General features: G+C 42.9%; 1 protein-coding gene across 2 annotated transcripts; it reads right to left on the reverse strand.

The window, feature by feature from the left end:
* Positions 1-1,020: 1,020 nt before the first annotated feature.
* On the reverse strand, positions 1,021-20,889 carry ash2l (ash2 like, histone lysine methyltransferase complex subunit). 2 transcript variants are annotated; one of them, XM_071363481.1, is made up of 17 exons: positions 20,762-20,889; positions 19,266-19,332; positions 19,039-19,184; positions 18,757-18,845; positions 18,551-18,645; positions 18,263-18,358; positions 18,030-18,125; positions 17,869-17,944; positions 17,669-17,686; positions 16,965-17,067; positions 16,543-16,760; positions 13,943-14,110; positions 13,619-13,812; positions 13,369-13,461; positions 4,452-4,550; positions 1,458-1,517; positions 1,021-1,327 (listed from the first exon to the last, which is right to left on the reverse strand). In XM_071363481.1, exons 1-17 carry the CDS (start codon positions 20,818-20,820, stop codon positions 1,220-1,222), a joined length of 1,785 nt encoding a protein of 594 aa, XP_071219582.1. In that variant the 5' UTR covers positions 20,821-20,889; the 3' UTR covers positions 1,021-1,219. The 2 variants fall into 2 exon arrangements, with proteins under 2 accessions (XP_071219582.1, XP_071219583.1); XM_071363482.1 differs by lacking the exon at positions 17,669-17,686.
* Positions 20,890-22,363: the final 1,474 nt, after the last annotated feature.

A 22,363-nucleotide genomic window follows, 5' to 3' on the forward strand; every position in this document is an offset into this window, starting at 1 on the left:
CGTTGCTTCCAGAGCCAGTTTGGAACGCGGTAGTGAGTGTTGCAACCAATGACAGATAACGCACTACGCCCTTCAGCCCTCGTGGTCCCATTCTGTGAGCTTGTGTGGCCTACCACTTCGCAGCTGAGCCTCATACTTCGTTATTGCTCAACGCTCCTAGACATTTCCACCTTCCAATAACAGCCCTTACAGTTGACCGGGTCAGCTCTAGCAGGGCAGAAATTTGACAAACTGACTTGTTGGAAAGGTGGCACGGTGCCACGTTGAAAGTCACTGATTTCTTTAGTAAAGCCATTCTACTGCCAATGTTTGTCTATGGAGATTGCATGGCTGTGTGCTCGATTTTATACACCTGTGTGGCTGAAGCAGCCAAATCCACTAGTTCGAAGGGGTGTCCACATACTTTTGTGTATATATAGTGTATTATGACAAATAACAGAACATAGGCAACTGAATCTGTTCATTTGAAGAGAGAACGTCTGTCAATAAGACTACCTGGGGTGCTGACAAACGTTAGATATATTAAATTGGATAATGAAATTGAAGCTTAGTTGGGTCAAAACAATGTACAGATTTGTTCCTTCCTTTTGAGGGAAATTTCACAATTTATTCATCATCTCCACTCCAACATATGTGAAAATGGCGCGTTTCTATGTTTTGTAGTAAAAGAGGAAACTGTATTTCCAATTAGTAGGCAATGCCTACTCGTAATTGGTTAAAATCACATGATGCACACCGATGATGTCATTGGAAACACTTACGTTCTCTATCTTTTTTACTACAAAAACAGAAACGCGCCATTTTCACATATGTTGACGTTGGGGTGATGCTGGAGATGATGAATATGAAGTATTTTTTTTTTTACACTTCCCTTTAACTGTTTTTGCATACTAGTACATGAATTTACAATGCTGAAACACTTGGAAGTGCTTCATAAGCTAAGAGTGTTATGTTCAGACACACGTAAAAATCACTGTCAACTGACATCAAAGTCTCCCTATTTTAGATCACACACACATCTTTTCCATTAGGATTTATTCAAAAGTTACCAATGAAGGTAATGTTTAGAGAGTACAGTGAGAGAGTACAAAGAGAGTACAGTGTGTCGGTGTTCAGGTCGACATCAACCCACCTATATCTGCCGGAATGGACTCCTCCGTGCCTTTGTCCGAACACTCAACTGGCCGTCTGTGTGTTGAGCTCTGGTGTGCGCGTGTGTTCATCCTTCCCAGGGCGGGCTACGCCGTCCGTCCACGTCTGTCTCTACGTGGTACAGCATGTCAGCCAACGTGTGTTCGATCACCGCTCCCCAACCCATGTCACTCATCTGGGGAGACACACAAACGGGACACCAATTAATCCCATCTACAACCTCAAGTGACGTCAAAACTCCCAAGTACTGTATCTCTATTGCTTGACTAATCAAATAAAAAAAGCATGCATGTGTGTGTACTCACTGGCTGGTACTTGAGGTCCTTTGGAGGGTGTTTGAAATGTGGTCCAAAGTTAACGGACACCTGGGAGAAAGGAGGGACGATCAACATAATGTAATTCAAATGGAAATGGGAAGTAGATACTGGGCTATATCAGAGCACAAAACTTTGGGGCATTGAATTATTTACAGTGCTGTAGGGCAGGGGTTCTTAAATTTTTTCAGCCTGGGACGCAAATTAGAAATTCGGTTTTTCCTGGGACCCAAGCTTAGGAAAATATTACATTTACATTACATTTACATTTAAGTCATTTAGCAGACGCTCTTATCCAGAGCGACTTACAAATTGGTGCATTCACCTTATGATATCCAGTGGAACAACCACTTTACAATAGTGCATCTAACTCTTTTAAGGGGGGGGGGGTTGAAGGTTTACTTTATCCTATCCTAGGTATTCCTTAAAGAGGTGGGGTTTCAGGTGTCTCCGGAAGGTGGTGATTGACTCCGCTGACCTGGCGTCGTGAGGGAGTTTGTTCCACCATTGGGGTGCCAGAGCAGCGAACAGTTTTGACTGGGCTGAGCGGGAACTGTACTTCCTCAGAGGTAGGGAGGCGAGCAGGCCAGAGGTGGATGAACGCAGTGCCCTTGTTTGGGTGTAGGGCCTGATCAGAGCCTGAAGGTACGGAGGTGCCGTTCCCCTCACAGCTCCGTAGGCAAGCACCATGGTCTTGTAGCGGATGCGAGCTTCAACTGGAAGCCAGTGGAGAGAGCGGAGGAGCGGGGTGACGTGAGAGAACTTGGGAAAGTTGAACACCAGACGGGCTGCGGCGTTCTGGATGAGTTGTAGGGGTTTAATGGCACAGGCAGGGAGCCCAGCCAACAGCGAGTTGCAGTAATCCAGACGGGAGATGACAAGTGCCTGGATTAGGACCTGCGCCGCTTCCTGCGTGAGGCAGGGTCGTACTCTGCGAATGTTGTAGAGCATGAACCTACAGGAACGGGTCACCGCCTTGATGTTAGTTGAGAACGACAGGGTGTTGTCCAGGATCACGCCAAGGTTCTTAGCACTCTGGGAGGAGGACACAATGGAGTTGTCAACCGTGATGGCGAGATCATGGAACGGGCAGTCCTTCCCCGGGAGGAAGAGCAGCTCCGTCTTGCCGAGGTTCAGCTTGAGGTGGTGATCCGTCATCCACACTGATATGTCTGCCAGACATGCAGAGATGCGATTCACCACCTGGTTATCAGAGGGGGGAAAGGAGAAGATTAATTGTGTGTCGTCTGCATAGCAATGATAGGAGAGACCATGTGAGGATATGACAGAGCCAAGTGACTTGGTGTATAGCGAGAATAGGAGAGGGCCTAGAACAGAGCCCTGGGGGACACCAGTGGTGAGAGCACGTGGTGCGGAGACAGATTCTCGCCACGCCACCTGGTAGGAGCGACCTGTCAGGTAGGACGCAATCCAAGCGTGGGCCGCGCCGGAGATGCCCAGCTCGGAGAGGGTGGAGAGGAGGATCTGATGGTTCACAGTATCAAAGGCAGCCGATAGGTCTAGAAGGATGAGAGCAGAGGAGAGAGAGTTAGCTTTAGCAGTGCGGAGCGCCTCCGTGACACAGAGAAGAGCAGTCTCAGTTGAATGACTAGTCTTGAAACCTGACTGATTTGGATCAAGAAGGTCATTCTGAGAGAGATAGCAGGAGAGCTGGCCAAGGACGGCACGTTCAAGAGTTTTGGAGAGAAAAAAAAGAAGGGATACTGGTCTGTAGTTGTTGACATCGGAGGATGTCAACTATGCAACTATACATAAATATCGGTACATTTCATTGCCCTTATGCCTGAAACAAATGCAATAGAGACAAAAACAAATAATAATGGAATTAAATATCCATATAAATATATATTCATGTTTATTTTCCACCATTAAAAAACACTCGTACATATCTGTCTATGTTGGAACTGTTGCTGTTAAAATACAATACATATTTTTTATTCTGAACTGGAATAAACTGATTGATCACATCACACAGATGTAGACCAGAAAACACACAGTCCTAATGAGAGCATGTCTATTCTGGGCTCTGTTTTTGACAGTGTAACACTGAGGTCATGCTCAGCCTTGAAACGGTTTCTGTACTTGTTTTATAAGTATGTCAGAGTTGAGAACCCTGACTCGCATAGGTATGAGTAAGATGTACAGTAGGCCTGATCATTTTTCATCTTCATCTGTACTGTTACTAGGGTAGCTAGCTTGCTTTGGCGAATGTTAGCTATTAGCTGTGTACAAGGCCAGGGGATTGTTTGAAAGAGAAACTCACATCTACTATGACAGTTAGTATGCCCTTATTTCTGCTTATCATCACCTGTTATAAAATGACAACAATGCCTTGCTAGCTGACTTACTTTTTCATGTTTGAAGCACTGTTTCCTGAAGCATTCTGCCCTGTTCTGAAAGAACTCCCTGGGTTTACCATCATGCTCTGGATGTTTGGTCAGGACGTGTCATTTTATTAATTTGTTCGTTATGAGAGACTCATTACTACGCGCTTCCCCGCACAAAACACATTGTGGACGCTCCTCGTTATAAGTTTGTATGAATTGAGCTCAGTCAGAACTTGTGGCTAGCATGAGTCCATTTGATGACAGCGGTGAGTGATGGCGAGTGGGAATAACAAGACAGTGACTTGAACGACAGCGCTGCAGCGTGTGGGTCGCCGAGTGATCTTAAAGAAAACTGCAGAAAAAAGTTCTGGTAAACCGCGAAGCACATGGGCATCTCCCTCTCACACTTCCGCAGCTGCCAAACTGAGCAGAGACCGCTGCTAAGCAGAGCGCGCACTGAACAGAGAGAGCAAATTCAATTTGCCAAATCAATTTCGGTAATTAATGAAATAATTATAAATTGACTCTGACACGTCACGACCCACCATTAACAGGTCCGTGGGTCACGACCCATACTTTAAGGCTGCTGCAGATGGAGATAGAGAGAAAATAGAACAGACACACACACAGCACTAACCGTGCAGCCCCTGTAGAGAGAGATGGCAGGGAAGTAAAGCCCCTCAAACAGGTTCTCATAGGCCTGACCCTGGTTCACCCCATTCTTATAGAACAGCATCTAGAAAGAGGGAAGAACAGAGATTTCAACAAATGGAAAAGCCGATTCCTATACCTACTGTCAACAAACGTTTGATATTGACAAAAATAGATTGAGATTATCCAAATTCATCAACATTCCAAATGGTACATCCAATATGGTCTATGGTTGCCACTGCTTTGAATGATCTACTGGTTCTAGTTGTGTTCCACTGCTTTGAATGATCTACTGGTTCTAGTTGTGTTCCACTGCTTTGAATGATCTACTGGTTCTAGTTATGCGTTCCACTGCTTTGAATGATCTACTGGTTCTAGTTATGCGTTCCACTGCTTTGAATGATCTACTGGTTCTAGTTATGCGTTCCACTGCTTTGAATGATCTACTGGTTCTAGTTATGCGTTCCACTGCTTTGAATGATCTACTGGTTCTAGTTATGCGTTCCACTGCTTTGAATGATCTACTGGTTCTAGTTATGCGTTCCACTGCTTTGAATGATCTACTGGTTCTAGTTATGCGTTCCACTGCTTTGAATGATCTACTGGTTCTAGTTATGCGTTGCACTGCTTTGAATGATCTACTGGTTCTAGTTATGCGTTGCACTGCTTTGAATGATCTACTGGTTCTAGTTATGCGTTCCACTGCTTTGAATGATCTACTGGTTCTAGTTATGCGTTCCACTGCTTTGAATGATCTACTGGTTCTAGTTATGCGTTCCACTGCTTTGAATGATCTACTGGTTCTAGTTATGCGTTCCACTGCTTTGAATGATCTACTGGTTCTAGTTATGCGTTCCACTGCTTTGAATGATCTACTGGTTCTAGTTATGCGTTCCACTGCTTTGAATGATCTACTGGTTCTAGTTATGCGTTCCACTGCTTTGAATGATCTACTGGTTCTAGTTATGCGTTCCACTGCTTTGAATGATCTACTGGTTCTAGTTATGCGTTCCACTGCTTTGAATGATCTACTGGTTCTAGTTATGCGTTCCACTGCTTTGAATGATCTACTGGTTCTAGTTATGCGTTCCACTGCTTTGAATGATCTACTGGTTCTAGTTATGCGTTCCACTGCTTTGAATGATCTACTGGTTCTAGTTATGCGTTCCACTGCTTTGAATGATCTACTGGTTCTAGTTATGCGTTCCACTGCTTTGAATGATCTACTGGTTCTAGTTATGCGTTCCACTGCTTTGAATGATCTACTGGTTCTAGTTATGCGTTCCACTGCTTTGAATGATCTACTGGTTCTAGTTATGCGTTCCACTGCTTTGAATGATCTACTGGTTCTAGTTATGCGTTCCACTGCTTTGAATGATCTACTGGTTCTAGTTATGCGTTCCACTGCTTTGAATGATCTACTGGTTCTAGTTATGCGTTCCACTGCTTTGAATGATCTACTGGTTCTAGTTATGCGTTCCACTGCTTTGAATGATCTACTGGTTCTAGTTATGCGTTCCACTGCTTTGAATGATCTACTGGTTCTAGTTATGCGTTCCACTGCTTTGAATGATCTACTGGTTCTAGTTATGCGTTCCACTGCTTTGAATGATCTACTGGTTCTAGTTATGCGTTCCACTGCTTTGAATGATCTACTGGTTCTAGTTATGCGTTCCACTGCTTTGAATGATCTACTGGTTCTAGTTATGCGTTCCACTGCTTTGAATGATCTACTGGTTCTAGTTATGCGTTCCACTGCTTTGAATGATCTACTGGTTCTAGTTATGCGTTCCACTGCTTTGAATGATCTACTGGTTCTAGTTATGCGTTCCACTGCTTTGAATGATCTACTGGTTCTAGTTATGCGTTCCACTGCTTTGAATGATCTACTGGTTCTAGTTATGCGTTCCACTGCTTTGAATGATCTACTGGTTCTAGTTATGCGTTCCACTGCTTTGAATGATCTACTGGTTCTAGTTATGCGTTCCACTGCTTTGAATGATCTACTGGTTCTAGTTATGCGTTCCACTGCTTTGAATGATCTACTGGTTCTAGTTATGCGTTCCACTGCTTTGAATGATCTACTGGTTCTAGTTATGCGTTCCACTGCTTTGAATGATCTACTGGTTCTAGTTATGCGTTCCACTGCTTTGAATGATCTACTGGTTCTAGTTATGCGTTCCACTGCTTTGAATGATCTACTGGTTCTAGTTATGCGTTCCACTGCTTTGAATGATCTACTGGTTCTAGTTATGCGTTCCACTGCTTTGAATGATCTACTGGTTCTAGTTATGCGTTCCACTGCTTTGAATGATCTACTGGTTCTAGTTATGCGTTCCACTGCTTTGAATGATCTACTGGTTCTAGTTATGCGTTCCACTGCTTTGAATGATCTACTGGTTCTAGTTATGCGTTCCACTGCTTTGAATGATCTACTGGTTCTAGTTATGCGTTCCACTGCTTTGAATGATCTACTGGTTCTAGTTATGCGTTCCACTGCTTTGAATGATCTACTGGTTCTAGTTATGCGTTCCACTGCTTTGAATGATCTACTGGTTCTAGTTATGCGTTCCACTGCTTTGAATGATCTACTGGTTCTAGTTATGCGTTCCACTGCTTTGAATGATCTACTGGTTCTAGTTATGCGTTCCACTGCTTTGAATGATCTACTGGTTCTAGTTATGCGTTCCACTGCTTTGAATGATCTACTGGTTCTAGTTATGCGTTCCACTGCTTTGAATGATCTACTGGTTCTAGTTATGCGTTCCACTGCTTTGAATGATCTACTGGTTCTAGTTATGCGTTCCACTGCTTTGAATGATCTACTGGTTCTAGTTATGCGTTCCACTGCTTTGAATGATCTACTGGTTCTAGTTATGCGTTCCACTGCTTTGAATGATCTACTGGTTCTAGTTATGCGTTCCACTGCTTTGAATGATCTACTGGTTCTAGTTATGCGTTCCACTGCTTTGAATGATCTACTGGTTCTAGTTATGCGTTCCACTGCTTTGAATGATCTACTGGTTCTAGTTATGCGTTCCACTGCTTTGAATGATCTACTGGTTCTAGTTATGCGTTCCACTGCTTTGAATGATCTACTGGTTCTAGTTATGCGTTCCACTGCTTTGAATGATCTACTGGTTCTAGTTATGCGTTCCACTGCTTTGAATGATCTACTGGTTCTAGTTATGCGTTCCACTGCTTTGAATGATCTACTGGTTCTAGTTATGCGTTCCACTGCTTTGAATGATCTACTGGTTCTAGTTATGCGTTCCACTGCTTTGAATGATCTACTGGTTCTAGTTATGCGTTCCACTGCTTTGAATGATCTACTGGTTCTAGTTATGCGTTCCACTGCTTTGAATGATCTACTGGTTCTAGTTATGCGTTCCACTGCTTTGAATGATCTACTGGTTCTAGTTATGCGTTCCACTGCTTTGAATGATCTACTGGTTCTAGTTATGCGTTCCACTGCTTTGAATGATCTACTGGTTCTAGTTATGCGTTCCACTGCTTTGAATGATCTACTGGTTCTAGTTATGCGTTCCACTGCTTTGAATGATCTACTGGTTCTAGTTATGCGTTCCACTGCTTTGAATGATCTACTGGTTCTAGTTATGCGTTCCACTGCTTTGAATGATCTACTGGTTCTAGTTATGCGTTCCACTGCTTTGAATGATCTACTGGTTCTAGTTATGCGTTCCACTGCTTTGAATGATCTACTGGTTCTAGTTATGCGTTCCACTGCTTTGAATGATCTACTGGTTCTAGTTATGCGTTCCACTGCTTTGAATGATCTACTGGTTCTAGTTATGCGTTCCACTGCTTTGAATGATCTACTGGTTCTAGTTATGCGTTCCACTGCTTTGAATGATCTACTGGTTCTAGTTATGCGTTCCACTGCTTTGAATGATCTACTGGTTCTAGTTATGCGTTCCACTGCTTTGAATGATCTACTGGTTCTAGTTATGCGTTCCACTGCTTTGAATGATCTACTGGTTCTAGTTATGCGTTCCACTGCTTTGAATGATCTACTGGTTCTAGTTATGCGTTCCACTGCTTTGAATGATCTACTGGTTCTAGTTATGCGTTCCACTGCTTTGAATGATCTACTGGTTCTAGTTATGCGTTCCACTGCTTTGAATGATCTACTGGTTCTAGTTATGCGTTCCACTGCTTTGAATGATCTACTGGTTCTAGTTATGCGTTCCACTGCTTTGAATGATCTACTGGTTCTAGTTATGCGTTCCACTGCTTTGAATGATCTACTGGTTCTAGTTATGCGTTCCACTGCTTTGAATGATCTACTGGTTCTAGTTATGCGTTCCACTGCTTTGAATGATCTACTGGTTCTAGTTATGCGTTCCACTGCTTTGAATGATCTACTGGTTCTAGTTATGCGTTCCACTGCTTTGAATGATCTACTGGTTCTAGTTATGCGTTCCACTGCTTTGAATGATCTACTGGTTCTAGTTATGCGTTCCACTGCTTTGAATGATCTACTGGTTCTAGTTATGCGTTCCACTGCTTTGAATGATCTACTGGTTCTAGTTATGCGTTCCACTGCTTTGAATGATCTACTGGTTCTAGTTATGCGTTCCACTGCTTTGAATGATCTACTGGTTCTAGTTATGCGTTCCACTGCTTTGAATGATCTACTGGTTCTAGTTATGCGTTCCACTGCTTTGAATGATCTACTGGTTCTAGTTATGCGTTCCACTGCTTTGAATGATCTACTGGTTCTAGTTATGCGTTCCACTGCTTTGAATGATCTACTGGTTCTAGTTATGCGTTCCACTGCTTTGAATGATCTACTGGTTCTAGTTATGCGTTCCACTGCTTTGAATGATCTACTGGTTCTAGTTATGCGTTCCACTGCTTTGAATGATCTACTGGTTCTAGTTATGCGTTCCACTGCTTTGAATGATCTACTGGTTCTAGTTATGCGTTCCACTGCTTTGAATGATCTACTGGTTCTAGTTATGCGTTCCACTGCTTTGAATGATCTACTGGTTCTAGTTATGCGTTCCACTGCTTTGAATGATCTACTGGTTCTAGTTATGCGTTCCACTGCTTTGAATGATCTACTGGTTCTAGTTATGCGTTCCACTGCTTTGAATGATCTACTGGTTCTAGTTATGCGTTCCACTGCTTTGAATGATCTACTGGTTCTAGTTATGCGTTCCACTGGTTTGAATGATCAACTGGTTCTAGTTATGCGTTCCACTGGTTTGAATGATCAACTGGTTCTAGTTATGCGTTCCACTGCTTTGAATGATCAACTGGTTCTAGTTATGCGTTCCACTGCTTTGAATGATCTACTGGTTCTAGTTATGCGTTCCACTGCTTTGAATGATCTACTGGTTCTAGTTATGCGTTCCACTGCTTTGAATGATCTACTGGTTCTAGTTATGCGTTCCACTGCTTTGAATGATCTACTGGTTCTAGTTATGCGTTCCACTGCTTTGAATGATCTACTGGTTCTAGTTATGCGTTCCACTGCTTTGAATGATCTACTGGTTCTAGTTATGCGTTCCACTGCTTTGAATGATCTACTGGTTCTAGTTATGCGTTCCACTGCTTTGAATGATCTACTGGTTCTAGTTATGCGTTCCACTGCTTTGAATGATCTACTGGTTCTAGTTATGCGTTCCACTGCTTTGAATGATCTACTGGTTCTAGTTATGCGTTCCACTGCTTTGAATGATCTACTGGTTCTAGTTATGCGTTCCACTGCTTTGAATGATCTACTGGTTCTAGTTATGCGTTCCACTGCTTTGAATGATCTACTGGTTCTAGTTATGCGTTCCACTGCTTTGAATGATCTACTGGTTCTAGTTATGCGTTCCACTGCTTTGAATGATCTACTGGTTCTAGTTATGCGTTCCACTGCTTTGAATGATCTACTGGTTCTAGTTATGCGTTCCACTGCTTTGAATGATCTACTGGTTCTAGTTATGCGTTCCACTGCTTTGAATGATCTACTGGTTCTAGTTATGCGTTCCACTGCTTTGAATGATCTACTGGTTCTAGTTATGCGTTCCACTGCTTTGAATGATCTACTGGTTCTAGTTATGCGTTCCACTGCTTTGAATGATCTACTGGTTCTAGTTATGCGTTCCACTGCTTTGAATGATCTACTGGTTCTAGTTATGCGTTCCACTGCTTTGAATGATCTACTGGTTCTAGTTATGCGTTCCACTGCTTTGAATGATCTACTGGTTCTAGTTATGCGTTCCACTGCTTTGAATGATCTACTGGTTCTAGTTATGCGTTCCACTGGTTTGAATGATCAACTGGTTCTAGTTATGCGTTCCACTGGTTTGAATGATCAACTGGTTCTAGTTATGCGTTCCACTGGTTTGAATGATCAACTGGTTCTAGTTATGCGTTCCACTGGTTTGAATGATCAACTGGTTCTAGTTATGCGTTCCACTGGTTTGAATGATCAACTGGTTCTAGTTATGCGTTCCACTGGTTTGAATGATCAACTGGTTCTAGTTATGCGTTCCACTGCTTTGAATGATCAACTGGTTCTAGTTATGCGTTCCACTGCTTTGAATGATCTACTGGTTCTAGTTATGCGTTCCACTGCTTTGAATGATCTACTGGTTCTAGTTATGCGTTCCACTGCTTTGAATGATCTACTGGTTCTAGTTATGCGTTCCACTGCTTTGAATGATCTACTGGTTCTAGTTATGCGTTCCACTGCTTTGAATGATCTACTGGTTCTAGTTATGCGTTCCACTGCTTTGAATGATCTACTGGTTCTAGTTATGCGTTCCACTGCTTTGAATGATCTACTGGTTCTAGTTATGCGTTCCACTGCTTTGAATGATCTACTGGTTCTAGTTATGCGTTCCACTGCTTTGAATGATCTACTGGTTCTAGTTATGCGTTCCACTGCTTTGAATGATCTACTGGTTCTAGTTATGCGTTCCACTGCTTTGAATGATCTACTGGTTCTAGTTATGCGTTCCACTGCTTTGAATGATCTACTGGTTCTAGTTATGCGTTCCACTGCTTTGAATGATCTACTGGTTCTAGTTATGCGTTCCACTGCTTTGAATGATCTACTGGTTCTAGTTATGCGTTCCACTGCTTTGAATGATCTACTGGTTCTAGTTATGCGTTCCACTGCTTTGAATGATCTACTGGTTCTAGTTATGCGTTCCACTGCTTTGAATGATCTACTGGTTCTAGTTATGCGTTCCACTGCTTTGAATGATCAACTGGTTCTAGTTATGCGTTCCACTGGTTTGAATGATCAACTGGTTCTAGTTATGCGTTCCACTGCTTTGAATGATCAACTGGTTCTAGTTATGCGTTCCACTGCTTTGAATGATCTACTGGTTCTAGTTATGCGTTCCACTGCTTTGAATGATCTACTGGTTCTAGTTATGCGTTCCACTGCTTTGAATGATCTACTGGTTCTAGTTATGCGTTCCACTGCTTTGAATGATCTACTGGTTCTAGTTATGCGTTCCACTGCTTTGAATGATCTACTGGTTCTAGTTATGCGTTCCACTGCTTTGAATGATCTACTGGTTCTAGTTATGCGTTCCACTGCTTTGAATGATCTACTGGTTCTAGTTATGCGTTCCACTGCTTTGAATGATCTACTGGTTCTAGTTATGCGTTCCACTGCTTTGAATGATCTACTGGTTCTAGTTATGCGTTCCACTGCTTTGAATGATCTACTGGCTCTAGTTATGCGTTCCACTGCTTTGAATGATCTACTGGTTCTAGTTATGCGTTCCACTGCTTTGAATGATCTACTGGTTCTAGTTATGCGTTCCACTGCTTTGAATGATCTACTGGTTCTAGTTATGCGTTCCACTGCTTTGAATGATCTACTGGTTCTAGTTATGCGTTCCACTGCTTTGAATGATCTACTGGTTCTAGTTATGCGTTCCACTGCTTTGAATGATCTACTGGTTCTAGTTATGCGTTCCACTGCTTTGAATGATCTACTGGTTCTAGTTATGCGTTCCACTGCTTTGAATGATCTACTGGTTCTAGTTATGCGTTCCACTGCTTTGAATGATCTACTGGTTCTAGTTATGCGTTCCACTGCTTTGAATGATCTACTGGTTCTAGTTATGCGTTCCACTGCTTTGAATGATCTACTGGTTCTAGTTATGCGTTCCACTGCTTTGAATGATCTACTGGTTCTAGTTATGCGTTCCACTGCTTTGAATGATCTACTGGTTCTAGTTATGCGTTCCACTGCTTTGAATGATCTACTGGTTCTAGTTATGCGTTCCACTGCTTTGAATGATCTACTGGTTCTAGTTATGCGTTCCACTGCTTTGAATGATCTACTGGTTCTAGTTATGCGTTCCACTGCTTTGAATGATCTACTGGTTCTAGTTATGCGTTCCACTGCTTTGAATGATCTACTGGTTCTAGTTATGCGTTCCACTGCTTTGAATGATCTACTGGTTCTAGTTATGCGTTCCACTGCTTTGAATGATCTACTGGTTCTAGTTATGCGTTCCACTGCTTTGAATGATCTACTGGTTCTAGTTATGCGTTCCACTGCTTTGAATGATCTACTGGTTCTAGTTATGCGTTCCACTGCTTTGAATGATCTACTGGTTCTAGTTATGCGTTCCACTGCTTTGAATGATCTACTGGTTCTAGTTATGCGTTCCACTGCTTTCAATGATCTACTGGTTCTAGTTATGCGTTCCACTGCTTTGAATGATCTACTGGTTCTAGTTATGCGTTCCACTACGTTGAATGATCTACTGGTTCTAGTTATGCGTTCCACTGCTTTGAATTATCTACTGGTTCTAGTTATGCGTTCCACTACGTTGAATGATCTACTGGTTCTAGTTATGCGTTCCACTGCTTTGAATGTCTGAGATATTGGTTCTAGTTCTATGCTGGAGCCTCACCCTGCTGGGGGTAACAGTCTTCAGGCTCTTCTCTGCCTTGTCCACATAGTCCTTCTCCTCAAAGTACAGGTAGCTCTTAAACTTAATCAGCGCCTGAGTGAACACAAAACACAAAGTGATGAGCGGTCAAGTCTCATAAAAACAGAGAGTGGATGTCTGCTATTTGCTAATCATAATTAGGATATTTTATTAATTCTCAGTTACTCATTAATCAACTATGGTATTTGAAAAATATATATTTTTAAAGGACCTTGTCTTTGTACGTGTCAGGCAGTGCCTTGGCTGTCTCAGTGCCGTCCGGTAGTTCTACGAAGAAGCCCAGAGTGTCTCCCTGTCCATAGCCTGAGGAGTAGTGTTTCCCCACAGACTGGTGGAAGCGTGTCCCTTTCTTACTGCGCCACGAGTAGCTGAACTTATCATATCCCAGAGGGGCCTGCAGGTTACCTACAACACACACACACACACAGGGAGACAGGACATGTTTTAACGCGTGGTATCGAGACCCACTAGATGTAGCTGTGGTGTTTGTACCTGTCTCTCAGTGCGTGCGAGTGTGTGTCTCTGTAGTATCTACCTAGAGGCTGAGACCAGCCCAGTCGGGCTGCGGTATCGGCGGGCATCTCATCGATGGAGACCTCAAAGTACCAGGATCCTGTCCTGACACCGTGGGAGGCTCTGACCATGCTGTAACCCTTCTCCCCCGTCACTGTCAGACGGTCATCTGAGATCTTCAGCTGGGGGGCTGCATACAGACAACTCAAATCAACGTTTGTCATGTGCACAGAATACAGCAGGTGTGAAAAGAACCGTGAAATGCTTACTTGCAAGCTCATCCTCAACGCAGTATTCAATGTAAAGAAATGGAAAACTGTCAAATCCAGAATAGATTCTTTAAAAAAACATGGAATCAATACTAAGTCAAAAAAAAAAGGCTATATATATATATATATATATATATACACACATATATATATACACACACACACACAGATAATAAATATATATACACATAAACACACACATACATATACGGTTGAAGTCGGAAGTTAAATAAATTAATTGAATCTGACAGGTCACACTTCCAGATAGCAAAGAATATATAACTTCTCTATAAAAAATGTCTATATGCTCTTTGAAACTTAATAATAGCCAATTATATTTCCACCAACCATTGCATTTGATTGGAAAATAAATGTAAGGCTTCAGGGTTAAGTTGAGGGTTAAACAATGCATTCTGGGAAATGTATTATTTTTCCCATATTGAACAAAATTAAAGTGATTACTGAAATATAATAACTTAGAATATTCACATACAGGTTTTGTTTTCCTTGATCATACATTTTAAGGTTTTGTCCTGAAAATCTATTGTTTCAACAATATTTCATATGCATGTACAGTTGAAGTCGGAAGTTTACATACACCTTAGCCAAATACATTTAAACTCCGTTTTTCACAATTCCTGACATTTAAATCAGTTAAAATTCCCTGTCTTAGGTCAGTTAGGATCACCACTTTATTTTAAGAATGTGAAATGTCAGAATAATAGTAGGGAGAATGATTTATTTCAGCTTTTATTTCTTTCATCACATTCCCAGTGGGTCAGAAGTTTACATACACTCAATGGGTATTTGGTAGCATTGCCTGTAAATTGTTTAACCTGGGTCAAACATTTTGGGTAGCCTTCCACAAGCTTCCCACAATACGGGTGAACTTTGGCCCATCCTCCTGACAGAGCTGGTGTAACTGAGTCAGGTTTGTAGGCCTCCTTGCTCGCACATGCTTTGTCAGTTGAACCTAGATATTTTCTATAGGATTGAGGTCAGGGCTTTGTGATGGCCACTCCAATACCTTGACTTTGTTGTCCTTAAGCCATTTTGCCACAACTTTGGAAGTATGCTTGGGATCATTGTCCATTTGGAAGACCCATTTGCGACCAAGCTTTAACCTCCTGACTGATGTCTTGAGATGTTGCTTCAATATATCCACGTAATTTTCCTGCCTCGTGATGCCATCTATTTTGTGAAGTGCACCAGTCCCTCCTGCAGCAAAGCACCCCCACAACATGATGCTGCCACCCCCGTGCTTCACGGTTGGGATGGTGTTCTTCGGCTTGCAAGCCTCCCCCCTTTTTCCTCCAGACATGACGATGGCCATTACGGCCAAACAGTTCTATTTTTTTTTCATCAGACAGGAGGACATTTCTCCAAAAGGTACAATCTTTGTCCCCATGTGCAGTTGCAAACCGTAGTCTGGCTTTTTTATGGCGGTTTTGGAGCAGTGGCTTCTTCCTTGCTGAGCAGCCTTTCAGGTTATGTCGATATAGGACTCATTTTACTGTGGATATGGATACTTTTGTACCTGTTTCCTCCAGCATCTTCACAAGGTCCTTTGCTGTTGTTCTGGGATTGATTTTCACTTCTCGCACCAAAGTACGTTCATCTCTAGGAGACAGAACGGGTCTCCTTCCTGAGCGGTATGACGGCTGCGTGGTCCCATGGTGTTTATACTTGTGTACTGTTGTTTGTATAGATGAACATGGTACCTTCAGGCATTTGGAAATTGCTCCCAAGGATGAACCAGACTTGTGGAGGACTACAATATCTTTTCTGAGGTCTTGGCTGATTTCTTTAGATCTTTACATGATGGCAAGCAAAGAGGAACTGAGTTTGAAGGTAGGCCTTGATATACATCCACAGGTACACCTACAATTGACTCAAATTATGTCAATTAGCCTATCAGAAGCTTCTAAAGCCATGACGTAATTTTCTGGAATTTTCCAAGCTGTTTAAAGGCATAGTCAACTTAGTGTTTGTAAACTTCTGACCCACGGGAATTGTGATTCAGTGAATTATAAGTTCAATAATCTGTCTGTAAACGATTGTTGGAAAAATTACTTGTGTCATGCAAAGTAAATTTGTGGAGTGGTTGAAAAACGAGTTTTAATGACTCCAAACTAAGTATGTAAACTTCCGATTTCAACTGTATATACACACACACACTCGGTATCAGTGTCGTAAAATTGAAATTACAGACACACACACAAGCACAAAGATGCCCACACACACACACACAGACAATATTCTCAGAGAAGGTGAAAGACATTACTGGTTAAGGCTAATAAGAAGAAGCCCATCTCCACTACATTACAGTAGGATTTCCTGTGTGTGTGTATACCTCTGTCGTGCAGGGCTAGCAGTACTCTCTCGTAGAGACAGGCTCTGTAGAGGTCTCCGGGGATGGGTTTCCCAGCCCAGCAGTCCAGCTCTAGTTTCTCTGGGTCGGGGGCATGGGGGTCCGGCTCTGCTAGGATGTAGCGGTAGCCATCTTTGTTAAAGGGGTGCTCCAGGGGGTAACCATGGGGGGGTAGACGCTGGGCCGAAAACAGAGGGTCACTACAGAGGGGAAGGAGAGAGGAAAGAATGAGAGAGAACAGGATTGTGTGTATTTGGGATAGAAAGAGAAATGAGGTGGAGGGAAAGAGAAGGAGAATAACAGAGAGAGAGAGGAGAGTTACATTGATTGCATATTAAAATACATCCTATATCTCTTCAGACCTATAAGAACACCAAGGACATATGCTTCAGTCTGTGTTGTACCTGCGTGTTCTCTTGGCTGATCCGGCTGTGGATCCCTCCTGTTGCTGCTGCTGGTGCTTACGCTTGGCTCCTCTACCTTTCCCTGGGCCGGGGGCCAGACCACCTTCACACGACAAATACACAAGTTACAATATAGAACACACACACATTCAGCAAAAAGTCACCAAAGAGGCACAAGCGTGGATTGAGCAGGGAGGGACACCACATATTAGGGTGAAAGAAGAGTAGCAGACACTCAAGAGGAAGCCAGGGGATTATTTCACACCACTTCGCGGCTGCATCCCAACAATAACAGCCTCCTTTGGTCTGTCCTTTACCACTCACCACTGGGTACGGAAAGGAAGACGAGGCTGTTCCAGAGCATTGGGATGAAGCCCGGGAACTCAGGAGCAGAAAGCCAGAGGAAATGAAATCATTCAATCAGTCCACTAATCAAAAGCCAGCTCAAAAGGGTAAAAGCTTCAGGGAACCAAGCATAAGCGCAGAGCAGGTGAGGGATGAGGTTTCCATTGGAGCAGGGTGAAGTTGCCCATTGACGCTAATCTAAGGTCAGATTGCATTTTGCCCCTTAATTGTTTAGCTAAGGAATGGGGGAGGGTAAGCTGATCCTAGATCTGTGCCTATGGCAACCTCTACCCGGAAAGTTGCGAAAGCACAAAACACAGAGCTCAGCGGTAGATACCAAACCACCACATCATATTCACCTGAGAAACAAGGTCCACCTGGAACGCAACACAGCATGTACAGAGCATTTATAACACCCCTTAGGGCTTTAGTGTGGAATTATGCTCTGTGACACTTTCATAACTAATTCCATGAAAAACTGTGTGTGACACGTGTCGTGTGTTTGGTGCGAATTTGTGTCGATGTGTTTAGCGAGTGTGTTGGTATGTTTTGAGCTTACCGTTGAGCCCTCCAGGAGTGGGAGCAGCGGTGGTCTGTTTCTGGTTGTCGTAAGATGGTCCAATGTTGCCCAGATCCTGAGATGAAAAATCAACCTATAGTCAGCCTCACAGTGTGTGTGTGTGTGTGTGTGTTGTGTTGTATTGTATTATATTTTCCTACCTGGTCCAGCAGGCCAAACTTGGGGTAGTCCTCCTCTGGGTCCTTACTGCCTGGGTCTGGGTGCTCCTTCACCAGGAACACATCCCGCTCTTTACTCTGAAACACAGTCAAATCAAGTAAAGACATGATTCTAAAAGAGAAAGTCCGGCTACTTTATCCATGGTACTTTTTCCATGGTGTGACGTGTGCAGTTTGGTGCATATGTGTAAGTCGGTGGTTGCTCATAGAATCACCATGGTTTTGACTATGTTGTTGGGCCAGGTGAGCTTTCCAGGTCTCTGTCGGGTGGTCATACACTCCCAGTACTTATCAATGAACGGGATGATGTCCTGCAAGGAGAGAGGGGGAGGACAGGAAAACACAAACAAAACACATCCAGAGTCTTTAAGCAGGTGTAAAGAACGGAAAAACATACGCAAAAGACTGTGTCGTATCTTGGCGTGACATGTAGTATCAAGCCTTTTCAAAAGATCACATTGGCTTTCAAAGTGGATTATGTAGGGACTGTTGAGAGGACTGACCTTGTCTTTGGAGAACATTGTCTTGGGGTGCTCTTCCTGAGTCCTGGACCTCCATGTGAGGTTAGCCAGGGCAGTCAGACACATCTCCTTCAGGTCTGGAACACACAGCGACACTCAATCAGTACAATCAATCGATAACAGACCATCAATAATCCCCAAGCTCACACACACACACGGAAGTGTATCAGCTGAATGAGAACACCTACTGGCTTGTTTCCTGAGGAAGTAGGTGTTGCCGCTGTGATGACACACGTTACAATGGAACACATAGTTGGTCATGAAAGGCAAACAAGTCCTGGAGAGAGAGAGGGAGAAAGACTCATCAAAAAAAAACTTGATCCTGATATGTTCATCTCAGCCAGTACCTGGTTAGTCGAGCTACAGGGAGCAATTTAAAAAGGTCTAACAAGCTTATTAGTCTTAAAATCAGTTGGCCAAAGGCCTCCATGATAAGAGAGAGATTGAGTTAGTCAGTGAGTCAGACGTACGCGGTGTCAATGCTGAAGGTGTCGGCCGTGAACCACTTCATACAGAGAGCACACTGCAGCTCCACCTCTCCCTGGTGCCTGCCGCTTTCCTCGTCCCCAGAACCTGTCTGGGTGTCAGCCGCCTCCAAACCCTCACCACCCGTGTCCTGAGGAGAACACAGGGAAAGGGTTAGCTACTGTCTGAGAACAGGGATGCCCAGAGAACTGCTGTATAAGCGGTGTAATACCATGGCCTCTTTGCCATTTGATGACTCAGTGTCCATGTTGCCCGTCAGGTCCCCAAATCCAGTATCACTGAAAGTAAACAAACATATCAACATGAACATTAGCTTAGCTTCAGCTATGTATTTGGTACAAACAATTCCCTAAACTCTAGACCTTAGCTGAATCTGGTAATGAATGGTGTGGCTGTTGAACAAGTTGAGACTAAATTACTTGGTGTTACCTTAGATTGTAAACTGTCAAGGTCAAAACATAGATTGAATGGTTGTAAAGATGGGGAAAGGTCTGTCCGTAATAAAGAGATGTTCTCCTTTTTTGACACCACACTCCACAAAGCAAGTCCTCCAGGCTCTAGTTTTGTCTTCTCTTGATTATTGTCTAGCCATGTGGTCAAGTGGTGCTAAGAAAGACCTAGTTAAGTTGCAGCTGGCCCAGAACAGAGTGGCGCATCATTGTAATCAGAGGGCTAATATAAATACTATACATGACAGTCTCTTGGCTAAGAGTTGAGAAACTGACCGCATCACTTTTTATAAGAAACAATGTGAAAATTCCAAATGATTTGCATAGTCAACTTATGCACAGCTGACACACACACATATCCCACCAGACACGCCACCAGGGGTCTTTTCATAGTCCCCAAATCCAAAACAAATGCAAGAAAGCATACAGTATTATATAGTGCCATTATTGCATGGCACTCCCATCTCATATTGCTCAAATGAACAGCAAACCTGTTGTTTTTCTTTAACAGATAAAGCAACACCTCACAGCACAAGACCTGTCCCATATTTGCCCTAGATATTTTGTGTATGTATTGATATGTAGGCTATGTATGTAGTTATGTCCTTGAACTGTTCTTGTCTATTAACGTTCTGTATTATGTCATGTTCTGTGTGGACCACAGTACGACTAGCTGCGGCTTTCGCAACAACTAGTATTAACGTTAGGGATCCTAATAAAATACCAATCAAATCAATGCTGACAACTAGGATAAAGCGTTCAAAACTCGTTAATTTCGTATTTGGGATAAATGACAGCTTGTGCACACAGACAAATGTTATTCAGAACTATAGTAACATCTTTACTTTTGTGAGTAACGAAAGTAATAGAGAAATATGCAGAGCCGCGCTGAAGAACGTTCAGCCTTGGCTCAGCATCCGCAAGCCGCACGTAACTCCCGGACCTGAGCTAGCTATTTTCACTTGGTTTGCTAGTTAGCTAGGTTCTGCAGGATTCATGCTAGAGATTTATTTAGAAGCAAATATTCGACAAGGAAATCAACCTGTTCTTTCATGCTTTAGTTGGTTTGTTGCAAGTTAGTTGGGCATTTGAATGAGACAGCTAACGTTGTTAGCTTGCTAGCCAGCTAGCTTCAGTTCAGTTCAGTTAGCTAACGTCAGCGGGCTAGCTTGTTGAGCAATATTCATCTGGTTGTCTAGCATCAAACTTAAACAACAAACAAAACGACTGCCCTTTCCCTGTTTTAATGGAGACTTACCAGTCTCCAGTATCTGGTTCAACAACAGAAGCACTGCCCGCTTCTCCTTCCGACGCCATGTTTCAAATCTATGAAATATCACATCTCGCGAGACGTCTTGGTGTAAACTGACGCTAAACGCCAAGCGCTGATCTGGAGTCAGTTTCAGCTTTTCGCATGTGAACATTATACATGCATTGGGGTAGGGGAAATATGATCCTATATCAGTGACAATTAAGTAGAAACTACTGTGAGTGTTCCATGAAATTGTTTTGCACTGCTCGGAGGGTAGTTGCTAATTGGAATCCTTGGGAAGTCCCTACCTTAAACCCAAACTCTTGCCTAACCATAACCTTAACCCTTATATCAATCATACCATACCATAACCCGTTTTACATTTCAACTTAAATTGGGTCAGAGGTGAACGTCCCAAGGTTCCCACTTAGACTTTTCTCTGCTAGGATGGTCCTTATAAAAAACAACACTCTGAGTGCTGCATTATTGTAGAACAGAAACACAGGTGATTAATCAAATTGCATTCTAAACTGAAGATCGTGATTAGGTGATTATTGGAGTCGGGTGTGTTAGCTGGGGCTGGGGCAAAACTGTAACACCAATCAGGCCCTCGGGGACTGGAATTGCCCACGCCTGTTGTAAAACATGTTTTTTAGTCAAACCCCACATCTATAAATGAAATAGCAATTTCTTGTTTGAACACATACGCTTACATTTATGACCACAGACAAACCCCTTCCTAATGTGTGGTTTTTTATTTTATTTATTTATTTAACCTTTATTTAACCAGGTAGGCAAATTGAGAACACGTTCTCATTTACAATTGCGACCTGGCCAAGATAAAGCAAAGCAGTTCGACATACACACACACTAATGTGTGGTTAAACATGTCTAAAACACATTTATTACCACAATCAATGCTATAATGCCATTCTGATATTTATTGGCAGTTTCCTCCGGCTTTACCATGAGGACAGAAGGGCACCATTATACCCCATAGGCGTGTGTCCAAAAGTGTGGCAGACAGATAGACCGTAAAGGAATCCTACTGCTGTGGAATGCTAAGAGCACCCCTGAGTGTGGTTAGAAGTGCTTTTAACTGTTGTTAAGGAGATTACATATTTGTAGGTTCTCCTCCTTTTCGCTCTCTTATGGTAGTGGAGCCCATCTGTGAGATAGAGTGGAGAGAGGCAGGTCGAAGGGGGGTAAGGAGGAGAGGGGTGAGGGGTAGTTATGAATGGGGTACCCCCTGTATGCCCATTCAATTCTCAATTACACCATGACTGTCAGGATACATACATTTCACCAAAGGAGAGGGATACGGATGGATACTAGTTCATTATTTCCCCCACTGTAGCCTAGGCTCTACCATCGGTATAGCTAACGATATCTAACCACAATGCATGATGTCTATCATGACACAATGTTGATGGGTAAGTTCAATCTTTATTTAGGCTTTACTAATAGACACAAAGGATAGACCTGGGCCTGGTTAAAGATCAAAAGTATACTGTATAATCGAGAAAATCTCTGCCTCTTCCACAGTCTTCTTCTTGCCCTCCCCCCTCCTTATCCTCACCTCCTTCTCACCCCTCTCCGTCAGATTTA

This window comes from Salvelinus alpinus, chromosome 24, assembly GCF_045679555.1.
Source record: "Salvelinus alpinus chromosome 24, SLU_Salpinus.1, whole genome shotgun sequence".
NCBI lineage: Eukaryota > Metazoa > Chordata > Actinopteri > Salmoniformes > Salmonidae > Salvelinus > Salvelinus alpinus.

What these genes read in the sequence shown, in the direction of transcription:
- ash2l (XM_071363481.1), bottom strand. Translation starts at nt 20,820, where the DNA reads ATGGCGTCGGAAGGAGAAGCGGGCAGTGCTTCTGTTGTTGAACCAGAT. An exon ending in AGTTTGGCCTGCTGGACCAG is followed by an intron (nt 17,945 to 18,029) that starts GTAGGAAAATAT and finishes TTTTCATCTCAG; the next exon opens with GATCTGGGCAACATTGGACC. An exon ending in TCAGCCAAGAGAACACGCAG is followed by an intron (nt 16,761 to 16,964) that starts GTACAACACAGA and finishes TCCCCTCTGTAG; the next exon opens with TGACCCTCTGTTTTCGGCCC.